At 53.0% G+C, this 16,243-nt stretch overlaps 1 protein-coding gene across 2 annotated transcripts in view; it reads left to right on the forward strand.

The window, feature by feature from the left end:
• Nucleotides 1–15,268, forward strand: part of ABCC3 (ATP binding cassette subfamily C member 3) — a 44,547-nt gene extending 29,279 nt beyond the window's left edge. For both annotated transcript variants that reach the window (XM_038547687.1, XM_038547688.1), the window contains 11 exons: nucleotides 174–321; nucleotides 409–616; nucleotides 907–1,217; nucleotides 2,941–3,140; nucleotides 3,277–3,403; nucleotides 4,647–4,748; nucleotides 7,858–8,004; nucleotides 8,167–8,325; nucleotides 8,914–9,080; nucleotides 11,755–11,949; nucleotides 14,476–15,268. In XM_038547687.1, coding sequence (XP_038403615.1) covers nucleotides 174–321; nucleotides 409–616; nucleotides 907–1,217; nucleotides 2,941–3,140; nucleotides 3,277–3,403; nucleotides 4,647–4,748; nucleotides 7,858–8,004; nucleotides 8,167–8,325; nucleotides 8,914–9,080; nucleotides 11,755–11,949; nucleotides 14,476–14,584 — 1,873 coding nt within the window. In that variant the 3' untranslated portion in view covers nucleotides 14,585–15,268. The remainder of the gene's footprint in view (nucleotides 1–173; nucleotides 322–408; nucleotides 617–906; nucleotides 1,218–2,940; nucleotides 3,141–3,276; nucleotides 3,404–4,646; nucleotides 4,749–7,857; nucleotides 8,005–8,166; nucleotides 8,326–8,913; nucleotides 9,081–11,754; nucleotides 11,950–14,475) is intronic.
• Nucleotides 15,269–16,243: the final 975 nt, after the last annotated feature.

Genomic DNA, 16,243 nt, shown 5'->3' on the forward strand with positions numbered 1-16,243 from the left:
GAGCTCCTGAGACTACTCAGCACCCTCCCTAAGCCCCGCCAGGTGGGGCATGGGTGGGCAATCTCCCTGCCGCTCACACCCTGAGCCTTGAGCTACAACCTGAACCCCTGAGGGTTCTGTCCTATGGGTTTGTTGGAGGCCACCTCTCTGGGCCTGACCAGCCACCTCCACAGACAGCTGAGTGTCATGTCCTCGGAAGGCGAGGGCCAGGGCTGGCCTGTTCCCCGGAGATGCCTGGGTTCAGCAGGGAAGGAAGTGCATACAGCAGAGGCGAAGGCGAGCGGGGCGCTGATCCAGGAGGAAAAGGCAGAGATGGGCACTGTGAGTAGGATGGACAAGGAAGGGTGGACTGGGTGGGCAGGCCTGGGGCTCATGAGTGTCCTCCGTCCTTGACCGCCATGCATGCAGGTGAAGCTGAGTGTATTCTGGGATTACGCCAAGGCCATGGGGCTCTATAGCACAGTGGCCATCTGTCTTCTATACCCGGGTCAAAGTGCGGCTTCCATTGGGGCCAACGTGTGGCTCAGTGCCTGGACCAATGAGGCTATGACGGAGAGCCAACAGAATAACACCTCCATGAGGCTGGGTGTCTACGCTGCCTTGGGAATTCTGCAAGGTGAGCGGCAGACATTGCTGGAAGGTGTTTTCCTCCCATCTGGGCTGCTGGATCCCCCAAACCACACCCTTGCCCCTGTGTCTTCCTCCACCATCACAGCCATTGCCCTGCCCCGGTGCCTCCCTAACCCCCCCGGCAGCCCACCTGCCTCCGGGCGCCTCGAGTTCATCCCCGCGGCCCTCTGCCTCTGAGGCTGCCAGCCACCACCGCCATCCCCTGTCTCCTAACCTACCCCCGCATGCCTGCCACGCAGCCCCCAGGACCGAGCATCCCCCTGCCTCCTCCAACAGGGCTTCTGGTGATGCTGTCAGCCATCACGCTGACGGTGGGCAGCGTCCAGGCTGCGCGCTTCCTTCACCAGGCGCTGCTGCACAACAAGATGCGCTCGCCACAGTCCTTCTTCGATACGACGCCCTCAGGCCGGATCCTCAACCGTTTCTCCAAGGACATCTACGTCATTGATGAGGTTCTGGCCCCCACTATCCTCATGCTGCTGAATTCCTTCTACAACTCCGTCGCCACCCTCGTGGTCATCGTGGCCAGCACGCCGCTCTTCACAGTGGTCGCCCTGCCCCTGGCCGTCTTCTATGTCTTGGTGCAGGTCCGCAGCCAGTGGGTGTGCGGGGCTCTCTGCGGGCCTGGGGCTTCCCCGTGTGGGCGGGGCTTCCCGTGTGGGCGGGGCCCCTGTGGGCGGGGCTCCCCTGTGGGCGGGGCTCCCCTGTGGGCGGGGCGCTGGTGTGGGCGGGGCTCTTGGGGCCGGAGATGGTCAGACCGTGGTTCACAGCTGGGTTGGGTTAGGGACAGTAGTTACTACATTTGTTTGGTTGTTTTTCTTTTTTTTTTTTAAGATTTTATTTATTTATTCATGAGACAGAGAGATCGAGAGAGAGGTAGAGGGAGAAAGCAGGCTCCATGCAGGGAGCCTGATGCGGGGACTCGATCCCAGGTCTCCAGGATCACACCCTGGGCCAAAGCAAGCACGACTGAGCCATCCAGGGTCCCCTATTTTTTTTTTTTAAAGACTTTACTTATTTAGAGAGAGAGAGCTGGAGACAGCATGAGCAGGGGGAGGGGCAGGGGGAGAGGGAGAAGCAGACTCCCCACTGAGCAGGGAGCTGAACGTGGGGCTGGGTTCCCAGGACCCAGAGATCATGACCCGAGAGCAAAAAGCAGACACTTAACCGATTGAGCCACCCAGGTGCCCCTACTTCACTTCTTTGAAATTCATTTTCCTCACCTGTAAAATAGAATCATAGACCCTATCCCATAGGGTTGTTGCTAGGATAAAATGAAATCTTTGTAAAATGTGGCTGACCCTGGAACTCCTTCCTGCCGTGCATATATATATATATATATATGGATTACATATATATATATGGATTTTACTTTTTTATTCATGAGAGACAGAGAGGCAGAGACATAGGCAGAGGGAGAAGCAGGTTCCCCATGCAGAGCCGGATGCGAGACTTGATCCCATCTGAACCAGAGGCAGATGCTCAACCACTGAACCACCCAGGTGCCCTCCCCCCCTGCCCCGCCACCTATTTTTAAATAAAATGTCATTAACAGTGTGTGAAACATATTATCCTTCCCTTCTTTTATACATATCTAAACATATATGTACATATATGTTTTTAACATTGATGACTTGGTAACATTCAGACACAGCTGATGGTAAAGGGCATTTGTCTTGCTGAGCTCCTGTCCTGCCATGAGTTTAATCAGTTGCTAAACGTAATCCACAAGGTGGCTGGAAGCTCAGGTGATCTGGGCTGTGCTCTGTGCAGGGACACTGGACTCTCAGATACCCATCCTGTAAGGCCCTGGACATCTTGGGGCCTACAGGCTAGAGGATGGAAGCTGGAGGCAGAACTGTGTTTTAGTGGGGCTGAAGTTTAAAAAACTGGCAGTGAGGTAGGGAGAGGCTTTTTAAGAAGAAGAAGACAAAATTATCTTATCTTTTGCAAATTTTGTGACATTCTATGTGAGCACATTGCTGGGGCCCCTCAGAGGAGACAGGCATATTTACTGATTTAGGAGGCCAAGCAAAGTCAGTACTGTAATCCAGGGGGTAAGGGGTTCAGGTGCTAAGAGGGAATCAGGAAAGGCTTCGTGGAGGAAGCTGCCTGGAAGATGGAGCAGAGCTGGCCAGGGGTGAAGGGCAATATGAGTTCATGGAGTCACATCAGGTAGGGAAAGGAAGCAAAGTCTTCTGGGGGAGTGGGGTTGGCTGGGAGGAGGCCCAGACAGGTTCAGAAGGCATGCAAGACGGAGTTAGGGGTCCCATGGTGCTGCCCTCAAGCTCTTTCTCCATCCTCCGCCAGCGCTTCTATGTGGCTACATCACGGCAACTGAAGAGGCTGGAATCCATAAGTCGTTCCCCCATTTACTCCCACTTTTCGGAGACAGTGACTGGCTCCAGTGTCATTCGGGCCTATGGCCGCAGCCAAGACTTCAAGGCCATCAGTGATGCTAAGGTGGATGCCAACCAGAGGAGCTGTTACCCCTACATTGCCTCCAACAGGTCAGCAGCCTCCTCCCTCACCCTCTGCTCCTCCAGGAGTTAGCACCAGGCTCTCTGCAGGAGAGAGCGTGGAGTTCTGGGTCCTAGTTCCTCCTTCCTACACCTGCCCTACTTCCTCCTTGTCTTGTCCCCACAGGTGGCTGGGGATCCGAGTGGAGTTCGTGGGGAACTGTGTTGTGCTCTTTGCTGCACTCTTTGCTGTGATTGGCAGAAACAGCCTGAGTCCAGGGCTGGTGGGCCTTTCTGTGTCCTATGCACTACAGGTACACAGGGGTCTGGGCCCCAGGACAGGGCCACAGCTAGGGCAGAGGATATGCAGGTGTCACAAGCATCTCCTGAGCATTTGCCCAGTTTGGGAACCAGCCACAGGTTCTGCTCATACTAGGACTGTGAGCTCACAGGCAAGCACAGAGAGACAGTCCCACCGACAGAGGATTGTAATGCAGGGTGAGCAGGTGTTAGTGGCGGAAGGAACAAAATGTGGTAAGAAGCCGGAGGAGATCCTCTACCTTGGGTGCTAGTTTTGGAGAAATTATCTTGGCGCTTGGCCCCAAAAGACAAATGGAACTTGCCTTGACTGAGCACAAGATTTAGAAGGTCAACTCTCACAGCAGTCCTGGGATGGGAAGTATAGGGCTGGAATACACCTCATTTCACAGGCCTGCAGAGAAAGTAGAGAGAGAAGGTGACTGGAGCCTGGGCTAGAGGGCAGGCCAGTCACTCTGATATCAGCCTATATTGTCAAGGTTTAGATAACTACACATGGCATTTTTATGACTCAGATCACATTTTCAAAGCCACAGAGGGCTCAAGCCTTAAATGCAAAGGATAATCAAGACAATGAATCTTCTCAAACTTTCCTGTGCTATGAATCAACTGGAGATCTTAAAATGTGGATTCTGATACGGCAGGGCTAGGATGGGGCTCAGGGTTCTGCATGTCTTATCAAGGCCCCTTGGTGCACAGTGTAGTCCAGGGACCGTTTGCATCAGTATCACCTGGAAACTTATTAAAAATGCAGACTCTTGAGTCCCATCACAGACCTACTGAATCAGAAGCCACATTTTAACAAGATTCTCTAGGAATTTTTTTAAGAGTTTATTTATTTATTCACGAGAGATACAAAGAGAAAGGCAGAGACATAGCCAGAGGTAGAAGCAGGCTCCCTGCAGGGAGTACAATGCGGGACTGTATCCCAGGACCCCGGGATCACGAGGGTCAAAGGCAGATGCTCAACCACTGGGCCACTCAGGTGCCTTCTGGAAAGTCTTTCATAAGTGTATTAAAATTTGAGAGACACGGGGCTAGGTGGCCCTTGGTCCATTCTGCAAGGTCACTGCCGGAAATACAGTTATAATTAGAGCCCCAGGTGGCACACCTATGGGCTTGCCCAGGCCCACCTGGGTTGTAGAGACAAGGAGCATAATCAGGGAGTCAGAACTCCTCCCACAGCTGTTGTGGGAGGAGGGGAGACCACCATATCCATGACCCAGTCCCTTTGGCCAGATAACATTGACTCTGAACTGGATGATCCGAATGATGTCAGACTTGGAGTCTAACATTGTGGCTGTGGAGAGAGTCAAGGAGTACTCCAAGACGGAGACCGAGGTGAGTACTGGCATGAGCCTGGGGCAGGGTGATTCTGGAATAGCTGGATGGGGAAGGGTGCTTAGTGATCCATCCTCCCTGTGTTCCAAGGCCAGCTCTTCATTTGGGGGGGGCTCTTCATTCATCTATCCATCCACTTAACCCTTAGTGAGCATTAGCCAGAGAGGTCTGTGCCAGGAGGCATAGAGGGTCCAGAGTTGAGCAAGGCAGGGTCTATCCTCAAGCAGATTCTGATGTTGTGGGTGAGGTAGGACAGGGCTGTGCCCTGGAACACCAGAGCTCTGGGGTGATGCATCCAAAGAAAGCAAATGAGGGCGAATCATTCGGCTAGGGTGATCAGGAGGGTGAGAATTCCAGCCAAAGATCAGCCTGGTCAAAGGAGCAGGGGTGGGGTAGCATGCTCTTAGTAGGGGAAAGGGAGTATCCCCCAGTGAGGGAGGGGGTGTAGACTTTTGTGCACTTGTTCCCATGGTCACACCCAGACCTCTTCAAGCCTAGAAGCTGCACCATCTCTGAGGTCGCAAGTCAAGCTTTCAGACCACCCTTCCCAGGCCTCCTGGCTCATGTGCCCCAAACCATCTGCTATCCCAGAACTTTGTCCTCCTGGGACCCCCAGTCCCATGACCTACCTTTGTCCCTCTGTCCACTAGCTCATCCAGCCTGGATTATGTGCTTCACTTTTGTCAATGCTCCTGATTCCTTACCCTCCCCTCTCTCACTGGTCAAAACCCCTCCCTGGCGAGCCCCTCTGTCTACCTTCTGCATGCCAGCACCCAGCAGCTAAGACAGACACGGCTGGAGAAAAATCACTGATTTTGCTTCAAGTTTATGACCATACTCCACCACTGGGTATTCTCCTTTTGCTTTGCCACTTCCAGAAAGATCTGTTTTGAACCTTCTTTCCTCAAACCTCACATCCCCTCCCCTTTGCTCAGCCGTGGACCTTGCTTGACTTGCCAGTGAGAAAACCGGGTATCAGTGATAAACTCTCTCAATCTCCCTGCCTCCAGACTTTCAACCGCCCATGTGGCCCATTCACCTCCTTCCTTCCTCTTTTAGCAGGAAGCGTCCCTCCTCCGATCAAAACCCACCCCTTCAGACTTCACCTCCCTGCCTTCACCTCCCTAAGGACACCTTCCGCTCCTACAGCCTGCTCCATGTGGTGGATGATTCCCATCCATGGACAAACATTAAGCTCTCGTAGCTTCCATTCTAGACACACAAACCAACCTCCCTTCCCCCTACATCCTACCGCCCCAGTTCTCTGCTCTCCTTTGTCACAAAGCTTGTTTTAAAACCCACACACTCTCCCCACTTCCCTATCACCCTTTATCATATCTGCCTCCTGCAGTCTGGTTTCTGGCCCTGTCACTCTACTGATGATCTGCCGGGTTCCAAACCCAGGGGACAGTTTTCTGTTCTCATCTAATTCAATCTCTCAGCAACATTCAGATAAAATGATTCCTGCCTTCTTCTTGGAAGGGCCTCCCTCCTGACTTCTGTGACCCAGGATCAGTCTCCATTGAGCCCCTAGCCTGCCTGTTCCTCCCAGTCTGGCCTCTCCTGCCCCCATGCCACTCCTCAGCTTCCCCCTGCTTTTCCAGGACATCTCCTATCACCTCCCTCACCCCCCACTGTCTGGGATCTTCAAACTCACCCTCTTTGTGTCTAGAGTTTCCATTTCCCTTTGTCCATACACATGATCCTGTCTCCAGAGCCTGAGAAGTTCTGCCCCCAACCCCACTGTCCATTCTTTTGACACCTGCTCGAGAGAATGGTCTATATGAATTGCTTTGGTTTTTGACCTGTGACAGTCTGGCTTCTCCTGTCTCAAAGCAGGGCTGGGCCTCATGCCACCTGCACAGTCACATAGGTCCCCACACTTAGAAAGGTTTAATATTCTGCTGTCACCACTTGGACATTCTTAATTATTGAACAAGAGACCCCACATTTTCATTTTACACCGGGCCTCCCAAAGCCTCCCAAGGTGTAGCTGTTCCTGTCTCAAAGCCACCATCATCTTAGGCCCAATTTATTTTAAGAACCTCCTCACTAGCTTCCTTGGTTTTCATCATCCCCTCCCCCTTCTCCTCATAGCTGCCGGGGGGATCCTTTAAGAACACATCAAGTCATGTCATTGCTCTGTGCACAGCCCTCTGATGGCTCTGCACCTTAGAATAAAAATACCTTTTAAAAAAAATCTTATGGGCAGCCCTGGTGGCTCCGCGGTTTAGCACCACCTTCGACTCAGGGCGTGGTCCTGGAGACCCAGGATCGAGTCCCATGTCAGGCTCCCTGCATGGAGTCTGCTTCTCCCTCTGCCTGTGTCTCTGCCTCTGTCTCTGTGTGTCCCTCATTAATAAAAAATAATAATAATAATAATAATAATAATAATAATAAAAAACCTAGTCCTTAAAATGGCCTGCAGAATCCTTCATGATGGGGCCACCCACTGTCTGTCTCCTACCAGTCAGCTTTGTCCTGGGGCTCCAGAACACACCTGGGCTGGCACTTGTACTTTCTGTTCCCCCTGCGTGGCATGCCTTTCCCCCAAATATTTACTTGGCTTGTTGCCTCACCACCTTTGGGTCTTTATTTAAATATCACCTCCTCCAGGAAGCCTTCTTTGGTCACCCTGTACTTCTACAACACTAAGCATTTCTCAGCACTCATCACTTGCTTATATGATGTAGATTTACTTATTGGTTGATGGTATGTACCACCATCACCTCTGACCACATTCAGTGTAAGCCTCACGGGGGCAAATACTTTGTTGTTCACAGATATGATCTCAGTACCTGTCACAGTAGCCACTCGGTGGACGGCGAAAGAGGGAGCTAGGGCGGGCAGGGAGGGGCAGGGAGGAGCTCCGAGGAGAGAGTGGGAGAGGCCAGGATAGGTAAGGTTTCGGAGCTCCGTAGGGAATAAAGCCAGAGAGAGAAAGGATTCTTTGAGCCATAAGGGTGGGCCACAGGGACTCTCCTCCAGGGCCCCTGATGGGTGAGGATGGAGGGGGCCTCAGGAGAGAGGCAGACGGGAAATGGGGAGGGGGCCAGGCTGGGGAAGAGGTGCCACCCTGATGCAGACCCATCCATCCCCTCCGGGCCAGGCCCCCTGGGTGGTGGAGGGCAGCCGCCCTCCGGCCGGCTGGCCCCTGCAGGGCGAGGTGGAGTTCCGCAACTACTCCGTGCGCTACCGGCCTGGCCTGGAGCTCGTGCTGAAGAAGCTGAGTCTGCACGTGCACGGGGGTGAGAAGGTGCGTGAGACGTGGGTTTGTGGGTGGGAGTGGACGTAGGCTATGGACGAGCAGGTGCGGCAGCCCAGACGTCTGGGAGCCTTAGAGATCCATCCTCCCCCCACCCCCCTCAGTGACTCCTCCCAACCCCCGCCCCCCCATGGCCCCCCTCACTCCCTCCAGGTGGGGATCGTGGGCCGCACGGGGGCCGGCAAATCGTCCATGACCCTCTGCCTGTTCCGTATCCTGGAGGCGGCCGAGGGTGAAATCCGCATCGACGGCCTCAATGTGGCAGACATCGGCCTCCACGACCTGCGTTCTCAGCTGACCATCATTCCCCAGGTAGGAGCCTGACATGGACCTGCCCCCAGCCCTGGGGGGCAGGCCCGGCTCTGCTCTGTTGCTGGGGGTCCAGGCCTGGGACTTGTGACCGGAAGAGTCCCACAACAGGTGCAGAGCCACAGAGCAGCCACCTGTCACGGATCCAAAAGGGTCAGACGTGTCCTGGCCCAATCGACCTCTGCCCTCCAACCACCTGGGCCACCGGTTGAGACCCAGATCACAGGATCCTTCTAGCACCCCACCCTCTGGGACGCTCTGTCCTGGTCTCCTTGCTCCACAGTTCGGAATTGCATATCACTTTTTCTGGTTCCTCTGGGGTTTTTTTTTTTTTTTTTTTTTTGCTGACTGGACACTCTGGAGTCAGATTAGCGGCTCCGCTTTCTGCTTTGACGGAGGACTTTGTGATTGGCAAAGCTGAGGTTTATCACCTTCCCACAGGCATTTATCTGGCTGCTGCCTCCCTCCTGGAGGGCTGGGGACAGAATGGGAGTGCTGCCACCTAATCCCTTGCTTTTTCCCTGGCCCTGGGGCCCATGGCTCCTCATGGGGCCTGAGCTGCCCTCTGCTGAGGCCTTGTCATGTCCCCAGGACCCCATCCTGTTCTCTGCGTCCCTGCGTATGAACCTGGACCCCTTTGGGTATTACTCAGAGGAAGATCTATGGCGAGCCCTGGAGCTATCCCACCTGCACACCTTTGTGAGCTCACAGCCGGCGGGCCTGGACTTCCAGTGCTCAGAGGGAGGGGAGAACCTCAGGTAAGGGAGCTGGGATTGGGGGGTGTCAGGAACAGCACCCTGAGGAGCTAGAGGATCTAGCATCAAATGACACAGAGTCATTTGAGGCCAGCCCCCTCCGGCCCTCCCTACTCCCATCTCAGCTTGGGTGTGCTTAGGCGGGGTCTTTTCGTATTGAACATATTCTGTGCCAGGCATGGTGCACTATCTCAGTGACTCCTCACACAAGCCCTAGATTTGGTGATCGTCCCATTTTGCAAATGAGGAAACTGAGGCAGAATCAAAGTCACCTAGCTGGGAGAAGGTATGCCTGGGATTAGAATCAGGTCTGGGAGATTCCAAAGCCCTATTCGGTCCTGTCCTGTGAGGTTGTCAGTGCTATGCTTGGCCTGGGGTGGGGGGAGTCTGTACTCAAGCTGTGGATCAGGTAAGAGGCAATCTCTCATGCGTTGGGGAGATCACAGATATTTCCCAAGATGGCTCTGCAATCTCATCTGTAGCTTAGGAGTGAGCAAAGTGAGCTCTCCAAGCCCTTCTTCACTTTCTTATAGCCCCAGTGTTATATCCCCAGCTTCTGGGCTGTGCAACAGGGAGGGCCAGAAGTTACATCTTACTAAGTCTAAAGGCTTGAGATTCCCCTGGCTGTGTTAGCTGTGTGACTTGGGGCAAGTTGCTTAACCTCTCTGTTCTGCCTCTCCCTTCACTTTAAAAGGGGGACAGCAACAGCCCCATACCTCTTTGCACCGTGCTGCCCATATATATGTAATTAAATATTTTATTTAATTACACGTATGTCATTAAATTTTTTTTCCAGTAGCCATATTAAAAAAGAAAAAGAGGGCAGCCCGGGTGGCTCAGTGGTTTAGCACCGTCTTCAGTCCGGGGTGTGATCCTGGAGATCCTGGGATCGAGTCCCGTGTCGGGCTCCCTGCATGAAGCCTGCTTCTCCCTCTGCCTGTGTCTCTGCCTCTCTCTCTCACTCTCTGTGTCTCTCATGAATAAATAAATAAAATCTTAAAAAAAAAGCAGGTGAAATACATTTGAATAGTGTACCTATTTTATTTATCCCAATATATCTAAAATATTATCATCTCTACAAGTAATTGATATAAAATTATTAGGGATATTTTGCTTTTTTTTTCACACTAAGTTTGAACTCTCGTGTGTATTTTCACATTTACCGTACATCCTTATTTAGACTAGCCGCATTTCAAGTGTTCAGTAGCCACATGTGGCCAGTGGCTATCGTTTGGACAGAGCAGTCTTTAGGTCATAATGATGAAATAGAAAGCACTTAGCCTGGATACACTCCTGTTATATTTAGCTATTCTTATTTGTATTATTCTGCTCAGTCCACACCCATGGACTCTCTCCAGACCTCAGAAGCAAAAACAAAAACCTTTACATTTGCTCAGCACTTAATAGTGTTCAAAGCACTTTGGCATCCACTATCCTGTTTAATCTTTGCTGCAGTCCTGTGGGCCAGAAATGAGGCTCTGAAGTATAAAATTATTGCCCAAAGCTGCTCAACTAGCAAGGGGAGGGGCAGGGGTTCAGAGAGTGGGGGCTTTTGCCTCCAACCCTTCCTCACTGCATCACAGCCTGGTGGGTGGACGCCCCTGCGCCTACTCTGGCCCCAAGGCAGTCCTGGGAGACTGAGTATGCCCATCAACTGGATTTCACTTACAGAGCCATGTTGGGGTGGTTCCTGACCCTGTACCCCGTAGCTGATTTTGCTCCATCTTCCTATCCCTGTTTGTTATCAGCACCTCTCCTAGAGCATTCCCTCCATTCCCACATCTGCCAGGGTCTGAAATGGGGCAGCTCTCCTCCTCCCTCACAAAGCTCGTAGCCACTTTAATAAGCATAACCTGCATCCTGTGCCAGTCCTACCATAAATCAGCCTCGAGTTCTAGCTGGAGGCTCACTTCGCTGCCAAAACCTTCATTAGCTGCGGGAATGGGCCAGGGAGAGAGCCTGGCCTTCACTTGGGCTATGGTGACTCACCCCTTTGGGAAAGGCTGAGGTATTTGTCCTTGGGTGTGGGGGTACAGCTCTGTGGTTGGGAACACAGCCTTGCTTGGTTCACTAGCTCTGGCTTCCAAGGCAAGGGGTTGACGGTATGCACCCCACCTCCCCTCCACTTCCCCACTGACCAGACTTGGAATCCCCATGTCCTCCCTGCCCTGGCCCTTCCTGTTCCCACCGCAGAGCCCTGTCCTGCATTCCCCCATGGGGCTGGGAAATGACTGTCCGAAGTAGTGATATTAAGCATATTAAACTCAGCAAGACAGCCTAATGAGTGCAAATATCCAGCAAGTGCCATTTAGGTGTGTTCTTTCTAGAGTGTACATGACTGATAGGGTAAAGCAGAGAAGCATCACAGAACTAGTTGAGGAGTGAGGACAGGGAAAATGGAGAAAGAGGAGGCCTGGGGTGCCAGAGACAGACTGGATTTCACAGTGCTGTTGAGCACTGGCTCCACCCCAGACCCTCATCATCCGGTGGGGTCCAGACATCGATGACTCCATGTTCTGGGAGGACTGCGTTGAGGCAGAAATGGCAGGAGTTAGAGAGCCAGTCTGGGGCCATTGGGAAGGCATGGAGACAAAAGCAGTCCAGGGAGCGAGGCCTGGGGTGGGGGTGGGGGCAGGTGGGGGTACCCAGCTCAAGATGCCTGCCTTCCCCCTTCCAGCGTGGGCCAGCGCCAGCTCGTATGCCTGGCCCGAGCCCTGCTCCGCAAGAGCCGAATCCTGGTTTTAGACGAGGCCACGGCAGCCATCGACCTGGAGACTGACGACTTCATCCAGGCCACCATCCGCACCCAGTTCGAGAGCTGCACGGTGCTGACCATCGCACACCGGCTCAACACCATCATGGACTACACCAGGTGGGGCACCAGACCCTGCCAGCGGGGGGCCTGGTGGGGCTATCTAGGCCACCAGGAAGGGGCAGGCAGGTTAAGGTGATCCGGACACAGGAGAGCTCGTGGGATTGTCTAGGGCATGGGGGGCAGAGCAGGACTTCCCAAGTTATGGCTAACGGGTAGGAGAGAGTGGAGTCATTTGCACACGGGGGGCACAGTGACATTTTCTGAGACACAAGGTGACACTTGCAGGTCACCAGCATGTAGGGAAGGGGCACGCCGGGGCTCCCTAGGCATTGTGAATTGTGCCCCAGCCACCTCCCTCCAGCTTTCTGTGAATGCTGTGACATGGAACTGGATCCTTTGTGACAAAACACTCGCTTCCTGAGCACTGATGCTTAGAGCACCCACACAGCCATCCCTTCGTTTGTACCTCGCTCTCAGTCTGGCCTGGGTGTATAGATGAAGGAAGCCACTGAAAGAAGTGTGTGATGCTCAGGTCCCTGCCTTGGTGGGCTGGACCCTGATCGCACCGTGTGGAGCAGTGCTCTGAGGTGAGAGAGCAGAGGGCTGAGTCCCAGGCCCCGCAGCCACTGGCTGCCATGTGACCTCGGCCAATGTGCCGAACCTCTCTTGGGGTGGTTGTAAAGAGTCAATGAATTGAAGTGTTTCAAGTGCAGGTGATCCTGGGAAGTGTTTGTTTGCTCCCCAGCCCCTTTCTGTAATGCTCTCTGGCACCAGTTCTTCATCTAAGGATTAGGGAAGGGGCCTTGCCCTTGAGATCTTATGCCTTCCCTAGGGAGGCAGCCACTCAGCCCAAAGGAAAATCTGGGACCGATTCCCTCATTGTGTCCAATGTTAAGGTGTGGTGCCAGAGGACAGGTGAGGGCCTGGGTGGCTCCGAAGCCTCAAGGAAGTGACCTGGTGCTGGCCTGGCAGACTGGCCCCTTCAGGGACGTGGGAGCTCAAAGGAGTGATGAGGAGGAAGTTGCAGCCAATCTGTTGAAGGAGTGTGGCAGGAGCATATCTCATCAGGCCATCATTCACAAAATAAACACCTACAGGCCTGGGGACATGGGGAGGATGCCGTGGACAGGGCAATGGGGGAGACCTTGCCCCTGTCTTAGAAGTGTCCCCATGCAGCCCCCACGGACTTGGGAACCACGCTGAGAATGCCCGATGCTGCCATCTGTCTGTTCCAGCCCTACCCCAGCACCCCACTAGACAAGAGAGGGTGGACAGGAGGTGCTAGGCCCTGCGTCCAGAAAAGGGACAAGGATGGGCTGAGAGGATCATTTCCCATGCTAACTGAATGTGATTTTTGCCAGCAGCCCCGAGGGTAGAAGGCTCAAACCAACCTTGGGGGTTAGGAGTTCGTTCATTCTAGTGGGACCAGTGGAAATTAATCAGATCATCATGCTATTGGACATATTAGTAGAGCCTGCAGGAAGGAAGCAGGGGTCCATGTGTGTAGACCAGAGGAAGCCAGTCCACACTGGGCAGCGGGACACTATCTCTCCTAAGAAAAGGAAGTACCAGCCAGGCCCTAAAGGACGAATAAGAGCTGGGGAGTGGGTGAGGAAATGGGATACAGATGCAAATTTCAGGCAAAGGATGCAACACATGCAAAGGCCCTGAGGTAGGAGGGCACATGAGACTGGAGTGCAAAGGATGAAGGGGGCAGTAGAACCAAAATGAGGAGAGAGAGAGGGACAGGCCCTACTATGCTGTACTTTGAGGACTGTGGTAAAGCAGCCAGTCCTTACCCTAAGAACAGTGAGAAGCCACTGAAGGGAGGAGAGGCCATCTTCTGGGCTCCAGTTCGGGCAGTGGCCAGGCAGAGATGTGCAGAGAGACACACCTCCCCAGGACACGTTCCCAGGAGCCCTGGAGGTAAGGAAACAGAGTACGGCCACCTCCTCCCATCAAAGGGGCATCTCCCCTGGCACAGGAGAGCCCTTTCTGCTCCTGCCTTACCCTGGGAGCCAGGCTGGTGACTCTGCCCCAGGGGCACTCTGTGCTTAATTGGCAGGGGATTCGAATCCCAGGCCCAGGCCTGACTGTGTGTGCGTGTGTAGATCCATCCATCAGCAGCAACCAGATTTGCAGCCAAAGTCCCAGATTCCAGTGTCAGGCCTCCCAGCAGCCTGCTTTCCTGCCGTGTGCCTTTGTGAGTTGGCACAAAGCAGATGGAAGCGCACAGGGCCCAGCGCACAGGCCCGTGGCTCCCTGGGCACAGTCCTGTGACCCCAGTGAGGGAAGGGCTCATTAGGAAAGGTTTTCAGAGCTCCGACTAGCAGAGATGAATAGGAACCTTGTGTTTGATCCCAGAAACCGCCTCATCTGCCAGGAGAGCAAACGGAACGGCTAAAATAACCAGCCTTGCAAGCGTGCACATGTGGCAGAGCGGCTGTATTGGGTGGATCGCCTGAAGTAGGAGGGTTGGCATGTCACCGCTGGGTCTGAGCAGTCAGTACCCAGAAGGGAGGGGTGGACTAGAAGGCCAGGTCTAGGTTGATGGAAATCTGACCACTTCTTTTCTTTGGCTAGGGTCCTTGTCCTGGACAAAGGGATGATAGCTGAATTTGATTCTCCAGCCAACCTCATTGCAGCCAGAGGCATCTTCTACGGGATGGCCAGAGACGCTGGACTTGCCTAAAATACATTCCTGGGACTTCCTCCTAGCCACCCATCCTCAGGAAAGAGGACGACACCAACCACATCTGCAGGATGGACCTGATGACAGATGCCGGGACATTTGTTGGATTTTTGCCTTCAGGCACAGCTAGTTTAAGGCAGAGCCCAGACTGCTGCCTGGGTCTCCTGATTCCCAAGTTAGTGTTATTTCCACACTGTGCTGTTTTCAATCATTTCATGGAGTGACCTTTCTACTCTGTATGATTTTTCATATTTTCTACTCTGAAGTCGTTGGGGTTTTGTTTTTTTTTTTAAATAAAGCTTTTTCCTCCTGGAACAGCAGACTGCCAGGTCAGGCCGTCCTCAGGAACAGAGTCCTGTACTCTGGGGTGCTGGCCTGAATCCATTAAAAACGGGGCACTGATGAAATCAAGCTATGTGGTCAACAATACATATAGCCCGACGTAGCCTCTCTCTGCCTGTTCACAAGGTTTGGGGTTAGGACCTTTGGGGGAGGCAGGGAGAGAGGTGGAAGTGGACTTTATACACATCCACATGGCTGGAATTATCTGAAAACTTCAGACTCGAGAGCTTTTGGCTAGAAAAATTGTCTTCACAGCCAAAATTCACTGGGTAATTGCCAGTACTTCCTGCTCTGCTGTGCAGATACTGTAAAAAGGCGAGAAATAAAGCCCTTGAAATCTGATTCGAGGCCTCCTGGGAAGGCTGCTATGAGCACCTTCACAGTTTATGCCGTCCCTCAGACCTCCACGCCTGCTTCTCCAGTGGCTGAGATGAGCAGGGTGCTTCCTTTCCTTGCTTCTTTAGAAGTCTATTCCAGACAGGTCCCCACCACCAGTGAGGCCTCCGAGCCATTCATCTTTCTCAGTCTGGCCAAAGCTCGATGTGGGAACAAAGAGGGGCCCAGGGGCCACCCCCCACCCTGAAAGTCCAGGCTGGTAAACACATCTTGAGGGGGTTCATTAAATTTCTTGTTGAGCAAGCCAAAATAATGCTCATTTTCTGCAGGTCAGAGTCCATCTGGCACAAGGCCTTATATTTGGGATGGATCTCTCCTCTTTGTTACCTTAGAAGTTTTCTGATCTCTGACTCTCTCACTTCCTTGACCTTTCTGCTCGATGTGATGTGACTAGTGGGAGAGGATGGTTTGTCTTTCTTCCCTAAATGGTTTGTGGTAGGTGCAGAGATGGCTCCTTTGATCTGGTTTTCCTCTACGTATTGGGTCAGCCTGTGCTGCGGGACCATTTGTTAAAGGTTAATCACATTTTTTTTTTGGCAGCCTGTTTCTGCCCAGGATGTTTATGAGTGTATGGAAGAAGACTTCCATCCTTGTGATAAAGCGAGTATGAAAGCACAAATGCCCAAATTATTCTGCTTCTCCTTGGTGCTAAGAAAAGGTCTCTGCTGTGCTCCCTGATTTATTAGGCCAATTTGGCATGACGTCTGCTTTGTGAGGCTCCGGCCGCCCTAAACCAACAGAAACGCAGATTCATTCGGCATCGTGCTCGGCTGAAGATCTGAAGGTGCAAGGCTATATGTATTTCCTCTTCTGCCTCGGGAGTTTGCTTCTGAGCTCATAGAGGCCCTGACAGGTGCTGACAGCCCAAAGGAAAGGCTCAGTTGCATAAAGTAAATAGGATAATCAAAAACTGTGGTTAAT

This window comes from Canis lupus, chromosome 9, assembly GCF_011100685.1.
Source record: "Canis lupus familiaris isolate Mischka breed German Shepherd chromosome 9, alternate assembly UU_Cfam_GSD_1.0, whole genome shotgun sequence".
NCBI lineage: Eukaryota > Metazoa > Chordata > Mammalia > Carnivora > Canidae > Canis > Canis lupus.